At 40.3% G+C, this 8,899-nt stretch overlaps 1 protein-coding gene across 1 annotated transcript; it reads right to left on the bottom strand.

Moving 5' to 3' along the window:
- Positions 1-8,283: 8,283 nt before the first annotated feature.
- On the bottom strand, positions 8,284-8,893 carry LOC146422293 (protein DVR-1-like). The gene is made up of 2 exons (XM_085046651.1): positions 8,680-8,893; positions 8,284-8,637 (listed from the first exon to the last, which is right to left on the bottom strand). The coding sequence occupies exons 1-2, from the start codon at positions 8,872-8,874 to the stop codon at positions 8,296-8,298; spliced, it is 537 nt and encodes a 178-aa protein (XP_084902777.1). The 5' UTR covers positions 8,875-8,893; the 3' UTR covers positions 8,284-8,295.
- Positions 8,894-8,899: the final 6 nt, after the last annotated feature.

Below are 8,899 nucleotides of genomic sequence, written 5' to 3'. Positions count from 1 at the left end.
CACAAAACAACAACAAAACAAAAAAAACAACCAAAAAAAAAAAAAAAAAGAGATTTCTTTTCGCACAAAAGAAAAAAACAAAAAAAACCAAAAAAAAAAAAAAAAAGGAGGACTGAATTTTTATTAAGAAGTTTTTGTCTCTGAATTCTTAGTGGTGGACCTGGGAGATTTAGATCCTTGTTCTGAGAAGCTTATATTACCAAAAAAAACCCCAAAAAAAACCCCAAAAAAAAGACAAAAAAAAAAGACAAAAAAAAAGACAAAAACACCCCAAAAAATTAAAAAAAAAAAAGTTTCAAACGACAAAAAAATTAATTAGAGCACCAAACCTTGAGAACTTTTTTTCTTTTTCCAGTGTGATTTTCAAAAAGTTGCAGCAATCAGCCTCTTCTTCCTACGTGGGATTGTGTGAGTGAGAGGAGCAGGAGGGTTTAAAAAACAAAAAAAAATTAATATTTTTCTGTCTGCTTTAACTGGCAACTGTCTGGACTTCTACTCTGTGGAAAAAAAACAACTTTTCTGTGAGATTCTGTCAGAATTTCTTGCTGAAAAGGGGATTTGGGTTCTGTTGCCCTTCAAACCCTGCAGGGAGGGAGCAGCCAGGCCTGCTGTGATCCCCAAATTTTGGGGTGAGAAGTGGAAATTTGGGGATTATTTCGGTTGGGAAGGGAAGAATCCACGGCAGGACAGGCTGGGGAGAGGGACAGGGTGGTGGGAGGTGGGCAGAGAGGGAGATTTTTGGGGTTTTTTGGGGTTTTTGGGGTCAGGTTTGGGGTGGGGAGGGATGGAGGAATGCTGCTGGAGTCAGGGGTGGGAAAAGGAGAGAAAAATCATCCAGAATTGGGGAAAAGGAAAGGAAAAGTCATCCAGAATTGGGAAAAGGAGAGAAAAATCATCCAGAATTGGGGAAATTATCCAGAGTTGGGAAAAGTGAGAGGAAAAGTCATCCAGAATTGGGGAAATTATCCAGAATAGGGAAAAAATTAGAGGAGAAATCATCCAGAATTGGGAAAAGGAGAAAAAAAATCATCCAGAATTGGGAAAAAGTGAGAAATCATCCAGAACTGGGAAAAAGGAGAGGAAAAATCATCCAGAATTGGGAAAAAGGAGAGGAAAAATCATCTAGAATTGGAGAAATCATCCAGAATTGGGAAAAATGAGAAATCATCCAAAATGAGGAAAAGTGAGAAATCATCCAGAATTGGGAAAAGTGAGAGGAAAAGTCATCCAGAATGGGGAAAATTAGAGGAGAAATCATCCAGAATTGGGAAAAGTTAGAGGAGAAATTATCCAGAACTGGGAAAAATGAGAGAAAAACCCACCCAGGCTCAGCTTGTGCCCAGAGCAGCCCGAGGGGAGCAATGGGAACATTTTATTTCTGCCAAAACCTATTTTTTTTCGAGAGAATAAATTCCTCCAGAGGCATTTTTAGCCAAAAACTCCCCAAATTCAGGATCACCTCGGGCAGCAGCAGCACAGAGGGATCTCTGATCTCTGCCCTGGCTGTTCAAAGGGCTCCAGGAGTTTCTAGTTTTTATTTTTTGGGGGAAAAAGAAATTCCAAATACCTCTCAGCTGAATGTATTTCGAATGACTCCAACCCCGTTTTTGCATTTGGAAGGGAAATTCCTTCTGAATTCCTCCCAAATTCCTAATTCCTTCCCAAATTCCTTCCCAATTCCTCCTAAATTCCTCCCAATTCCTTCCCAATTCCTCCTAAATTCCTCCCAATTCCTTCCCAATTCCTCCAAATTCCTCCAAATTCCTTCCCAATTCCTAAATTCCTTCCCAATTCCTTCCCAATTCCTCCCAAATTCCTCACAAATTTCTTCACAAATTCCTTCCCAATTCTCAAATTCCTCCCTAATTCCTTCCCAATTCCTCCCAAATTCCTAATTCCTTCCCAGTTCCTCCCAAATTCCTTCCCAATTCCTTCCAAATTCCCAATTGCTTCCCAGTTCCTTCCAAATTTCTCACAAATTCCTTCCCAAATTCCAGATTCCTTCCAAATTCTTTCCCAAATTCTTCCTAAATTCTTTCCCAGTTCCTTCCCAATTCCTAATTCCTTCCAAATTCCTTCCCAAATTCCTCCCCAATTCCTCCTAAATTCCTCCCAAATTCCTCCTAAATTTCTTCCCAATTCCTTCCAAATTCCTCCAAATTCCTTCCCAATTCCTTCCAAATTCCCAAATTCCTTCCAAATTCCTAATTCCTTCCCAATTTCTTCCCAATTCCTCCCAAGTCTTTCCAATTTCCTCCCAAATTCCTTCCAGATTCCTTCCCAATTCCTTCCAAATTCCTCCCAAACTCCTAAATTCCTTCCCAATTCCTAAATTCCTCCCAAATTCCTCACAAATTTCTTCACAAATTCCATCCCAATTCTCAAATTCCTCCCTAATTCCTTTCCAATTCCTCCCAAATTTCTAAATTCATTCCCAATTCCTCCCAAATTCCTTCCAAATTCCTTCCCAGTTCCTTCCAAATTCCTAATTCCTTCCCAATTCCTTCCCAATTCCTAAATTCCTCCCAATTCCTCACAAATTCCTCACAAATTTCTTCACAAATTCCTTCCCAATTCTCAAATTCCTCCCTAATTCCTTCCCAATTCCTTCCCAATTCCTAAATTCCTCCCAATTCCTTCCCAATTTCTCCCAAATTTCTAAATTCCTTCCCAATTCCCAATTCCTTCCCAATTCCTCCCAAATTCCTCCCAATTTCTCCCAAATTCCTTCCCAATTCCTTCCAATTCCTAAATTCCTTCCCAATTCCTTCCAAATTATTTCCCAATTCTTCCCAAATTCCTCCCCAATTCCTCCCCAATCCCTGCAGTCATTTCCCTCCTCCCCTAATTTCCCCGATTTTCCCCAAACACCAAAAAACCCCCAAAAAACCCCAAACCAAAACCCCAAACCCATTCTTTCCCCATCCAAAACCCCCAAAAATTCAATTTCCCACCCAGAGCGAGAAAGGAATCCCACAGCTCACCTCCCTGGCCAGATGGAAACGTTTGATTTATTACCAACATCGCCGAAGGGCTTTTTTAATTTCATTTTTTGGCCTTTTTTTCCCCTTTTTTCCCTTTTTTCCTGCCTTCCCTGGGCTGCTTAGCAATGTAGATTTTTGCAGTAGGATTTCAAAGCTGAAAACCCCTTTGTGCAATGCTGTCCATGATGTTTTTCCCCCTTTTTTCCCCTTTTTTTCCCCTTTTTTTCCCCTTTATTCCCCTTTTTTCTGCCTTTTTCTCCTTTTTCCCCCTTTTTTCCCCCATTTTTTCCCCCTTTATTCCCCCTTTGTTCCACTTTTTTCCCCTTTTTCCTCTTTTTTCCCCCTTTATTCCCCCTTTATTCCACTTTTTCCCTTTTTTCCCCTTTTTCCCCTTTTTTCCCCTTTTTTTCTCCTTTTCCCCCCTTTTCCCCCCTTTTTCCCCATTTTTCCCCTTTTTCCCCCTTTTTTCCCTTTTTTCCCCTTTTTCTGCCTTTTTCCCCCTTTTTTCCCTTTTTCCCCCTTTTTTCCCTTTTTTCCCCCTTATTCCACTTTTTTCCCCCTTTTCCCCCTTTTTCCCCTTTTTTCTCCTTTTTTCCCCTTTTTCCCCTTTTTTCCCTTTTTCCCTTTTTCCCTTTTTTTCCCTTTTCCCCCATTTTTTCCCCCATTTTTTCCCCTTTTTCCCTTTTTCCCCTTTTTTCCCTTTTTCTGCCTTTTTCTCCTTTTTCCCCTTTTTCCCCCATTTTTTCCCCTTTATTCCCCCTTTATTCCACTTTTCCCCCTTTTTTCCCCATTTTTTTCCCTTTTTCCCCCATTTTTTCCCCATTTTTCCCCATTTTTTCCCCATTTTTCCCCTTTTTTCCCTTCCCCTCACCCCAATTTCCACTGCTGGGAATGCTTGCCTCTGCTTCATGCTGAATTTTCCTTTAAAAAAAACCAAAACAAAACAAAAAAAAAAAATCCAAGTTTTACAAATCCAGCCATCGATGTTAAAATTCTTATTATTTTTCCTGATTAAATCTCTTTTTTTTGTCTCGGTTTCGTTTCAAAACCTGTTTGTCATCAATAAAAAAAAAAACCACAAAAAAAAAAAAAAATTAAAAATAAAAATAAAAATTAAAAATACAAATAAACAGCTGTTGCATTCCAAGGTGACAATTAATTTCAACGAGGAAATAATTCATTAAAGCTTCGTCTGATTGTATAAACTTCACGTTTATTATTTTTATTTTTATTTTTATTTTATATTTTTTATTTTTATTTCAGCACAGACTAGTACAAAAGTGAGGGAGGGATGTGCAGAGCAGAGGGTGAGGAACTCAACTGGGAAAATCCAAATTTTTCCCCCCCAGAGGGAAATGCAGGATTTGGGAATTCTGGAATTCACTTTTTGTCCCTTTTTTGTCCCCTGGAGGAGCAGAGAAATGCCAGGATTCATCCCACTGCCAACCCAGCGAGTTTTATTCCTCTAAAATCTGAATTTATCCAGTTTTCCTCCTCTAAAAACAGAATTATCAAGGTTTTCCTTCTCTAAAATCAGAATTAATCCATTTTCTGCAAGGTTTTCCTCCTCTAAAATCAGAATTAATCCAGTTTTCCTCCTCTAAAATCAGAATTAATCCATTTTCTGCAAGGTTTTCCTCCTCAAAAATCAGAATTTTCAAGGTTTTCCTCCTCTAAAATCAGAATAAATCCAGTTTTCCTCCTCTAAAATCAAAATTAATCCATTTTCTGCAAGGTTTTCCTCCTCTAAAATCAGAATTTATCCAATTTTCCTCCTCTAAAATCAGAATTATCAGGGTTTTCCTCCTCTAAAATCAGAATTATCAAGGTTTTCCTTCTCTAAAATCTGAATTAATCCAATTCCTGCAAGGTTTTCCTCTAAAATTATAATTAATCCATTTCCTGCAAGGTTTTCCTCCTCGAAAATGAGAAATAATTCAATTCCTGCAAGGTTTTCCTTCCATAAAATCAGAATTAATCCAAACCCAGCAAGGTTTTCCTTCTCTAAAATCAGAATTAATCAAATTCCTGCAAAGTTTTCCTTCTCTAAAATCAGAATTTATCCAATTCCCAAGGTTTTCTTCCTCTAAAATCAGAATTACTGCAATTCCTGCAGGGTTTTCCTTCCATAAAATCAGAATTAATCAAATTCCTGCAAAGTTTTCCTTCTCTAAAAACAGAATTATCCAATTCCTGCAGGGTTTTCCTTCTCTAAAATCAGAATTATTAAGGTTTTCCTCCTCTAAAAACAGAATTAATGCAATTCTTGCAAAGTTTTCCTCCTCTGAAATCAGAATTATCAAACCCAGCAAGGTTTTCCTCCTCTAAAATCAGAAATAAAAAAAACCCCAAAACACCAGAAAAAAGGATTTTTTTTCACCTCATCCTCTCCCTGCAGCTCCATCTCACCCCAAAAAATGTAATTTAAACCCTGAGAAAACTGCAGAGTTCAGCCAGAAATCCCAAAAAAACCCCAAAAAAACCCCCAAAAATAAAAAAAAACCCCAAAATCCCCAAAAAAAACCCCAAAATCCAAAAAAACCCCAAAATCTAAAAAAAACCCCAAAATCCCAAAACACCCAAAAATCCCAAAAAACCCTCAAAAATCCCCAAAAAACTCAAAAATCCCCAAAAATCCAAAAAAACCCTCAAAAATCCCAAAAACCCCAAAAATCCCCCCAAAAAACCCCAAATCCCAGCAGCTGGGGGAATTTGGGATTCACAACCCTGAGGAAAAGGGAATCAGGTTTGGTCATCATCCCATCCCAGCACCCCAAAAACCCCAAATTACAGTGATTTATCCTAAATTCCAGTGATCTATCCCAAATTAAAGTGATTTATCCTAAATTCCAGTGATTTATCCTAAATTAAAGTGATTAACCCTAAATTAAAGTGATTTATCCTAAATTAAAGTGATTTATCCAAAATTAAAGTGGTTTATCCCAAATTAAAGTGATTTATCCAAAATTAGAGTGATTTATCCCAAATTAAAGTGATTTATCCTAAGTTAAAGTGATTTATTTATCAGAAATTAAAGTGGTTTATCCCAAATTAAAGTGATTTATTTATCAGAAATTAGAGTGATTTATCCTAAATTAAAGTGATTTACCCTAAATTAAATTGGTTTATCCTAAGTTAAAGTGATTTATTTATCAGAAATTAAAGTGTTTTATCCCAAATTAAAGTGATTTATTTATCCAAAATTAGAGTGATTTATCCTAAATTAAAGTGTTTTATCCCAAATTAAAGTGATTTATTTATCTGAAATTGGAGTGATTTATCCCAAATTAAAGTGATTTATCCCAAATTAAAGTGATTAACCCTAAATTAAAGTGGTTTATCCCAAATTAAAGTGATTTATTTATCCAAAATTAGAGTGATTTATCCCAAATTAAAGTGATTTATCCCAAATCAAAATGATTTATCCTAAACCAGAACTCCAGGAATGAACCAGAGTGACCTGATGGGGATTTTGGGATGATCTGGAAATCCTAAACAGTGTGGATTTCACACTGTGGGGTTTTTATATGGGAATTTCACAGTTTGGGGTTTTATATGGGAATTTCACACTGTGGGATTTTTATATGGGAATTTCACAGTTTGGGGTTTTATATTGGGAATTTCACAGTTTGGGGTTTTATATTGGGAATTTCACAGTTTGGGGTTTTATATTGGGAATTTCACATTTTGGGGTTTTTATATGGGAATTTCACATTTTTGGGGTTTTATATGGGAATTTCACTCATGGGAATTTCACACACCAGGAATTTCACTCTGGAATTTCACTCGTGGGAATTTCACACCCCAAAATTTCACACTGTGGGGTTTTATGTGGGAATTTCACAGTTTGGGGTTTTATATGGGAATTTCACAGTTTGGGGTTTTATGTGGGAATTTCACAGTTTGGGGTTTTATATGGGAATTTCACAGTTTGGGGTTTTATATGGGAACTTCACTCTGGAATTTCACTCGTGGGAGTTTTCACACACCGGGATTTTATATGGGAATTTCACACACTGGGAATTTCACTCTGGAATTTCACTCAGGGATTTTATATGGGAATTTCACCCTGGCATTTCACACAGTGGGATTTTATATGGGAATTATTTCTCGCAGGGGAATTCCACACCACCAGAGTTTCACACCCCGAGAATTTCACACAATGGGAATTTCACCCACTGGAATTTCACCCTGGAATTTCACACAGTTTGGGGTTTTACACGCGGAGAATTCACACACGGGAATTTTTCACACACTGGAATTTTTCACACACTGGAATTCCACACTGGAGTTTCACACACTGGGATTTTACACACCAGGAATTCACACACCGGGAATTTCACTCATGGGAATTTCACAGATTTCACACACGGGAATTTCAAATGGGAATGATTTCTCACACGGGAATTCCACACCACCAGAGTTTCACACACCGGGAATTTCACACAATGGGAATTTACACATTGGGAATTCACACACAGGGAATTTCACACAGTGGGAATTCACACACGGAGATTTCAGAGACAGGAATTTCATACTCTGGAATTCCACACACGGGAATCTCACACAGCAGGAATTTTACACATGGGAATTTCTCACACGGGGATTTTACACATTGGGAATTTTACACACTGGAATGTCATACACAGAGATTTCAGACACCAGGAATTTCACACGGGAATTTTACACGGGAATTTCACACTGGAATTTCACACGCAGGGATTTTACACAATGGGAATTCACACAGCAGGAATTTCACACACTGGGAATTTCACATACCTCAGTTTCATACCAGAATTTCACATGGGAATTTGGCACACCGGGAATTTCACACACCAGGAATTTTGCACATGGAATTTCGCATAGCAGGAATTTCACACACCTCAATTTCATACCAGAATTTCACATGGGAACTTGGCACACCGGGAATTTCACACACCAGGAATTCCACACATCTGATTTTCACACTGGAATTTCACACACCTGGAATTTCACATACCTCAATTTCGTACCAGAATTTCACACGGGAATTTGGCACATCGGGAATTTCACACGTCGGAATTTCACACAATGGGAATTTCACACACCAGGAATTTCACACACCAGGAATTCACACACCGGGAATTTCACACACCAGAATTTCACCCACCAGGAATTTCACACATCTGATTTCCCCACCGGAATTTGGCACACCGAGGAATTTCACCCCACCATTTCCCGTCGCCGCAATTTCACACGCAGCACAACTTCCCGCACTCAAAATCTCCTTTATTCCCCCCATCCCTCCCTCCCTCCCTCCCTCCCCACCCCGCTACCTGCAGCCACACTCATCCACCACCATGTCCTCGTAGTGTCGCAGCACCACGTTGTCGCTGTTGTCGTAGTAGAGGATGGAGATGGGCGACAGGCGCACGGGGACGCAGCAGGGCTGCGGTGTCCCCCGCGGGTCCAGCGAGTGCACCAGCGTCTGCAGCACCGCGTGGTTGGTGCTGTTGAGCTCGGCGGCCAGCGGGAAGGGACACTCGCCGCCGCAGAAGTTGGCCAGGTAGCCCTGCGGGGCGATGATCCAGTTCTCCCAGCCCACGTCGCTGAAGCTGATGTAGAGCCGGCGGGGCTTGCAGAGGGCGCTGGGGGTCACCGGGGGGCTCGGGGGGCTTCTGCTCCAGCGGTTTGGGGTCTCCGGGGGGCTCGGGAGGCTTCTCCTCCCGCGGTTTGGGGTCACCGGGGGGTTTGGGGCGCTCCACATGTAGCTCGAGGTCTCCGGGGGATTCGGGGGGCTTCTTTTCCAGCGGTTTGGGGTCACCAAGGGGCTCGGGGAGCTCCCCATGTGGCTCGGGGGGCTTCTTTTCCCGTGGTTTGGGGTCACCGAGGGGCTCAGGGGGCTCCTCATGTCGCTTGGGGTCACCGGAGGGCTC

Source organism: Lichenostomus cassidix, unplaced genomic scaffold (assembly GCF_008360975.1).
Source record: "Lichenostomus cassidix isolate B80296 unplaced genomic scaffold, HeHo_3.0 HiC_scaffold_816, whole genome shotgun sequence".
In the NCBI taxonomy this organism is placed as follows: Eukaryota; Metazoa; Chordata; class Aves; order Passeriformes; family Meliphagidae; genus Lichenostomus; species Lichenostomus cassidix.
The sequence above is the reverse complement of the archived record's forward strand: the minus strand, read 5'-3'. Positions and strand labels throughout refer to the sequence as shown.

What these genes read in the sequence shown, in the direction of transcription:
- LOC146422293 (XM_085046651.1), bottom strand. Translation starts at nt 8,874, where the DNA reads ATGAGGAGCCCCCTGAGCCCCTCGGTGACCCCAAACCACGGGAAAAGA. An exon ending in CAAACCGCGGGAGGAGAAGC is followed by an intron (nt 8,638 to 8,679) that starts CTCCCGAGCCCC and finishes TGGAGCAGAAGC; the next exon opens with CCCCCGAGCCCCCCGGTGAC.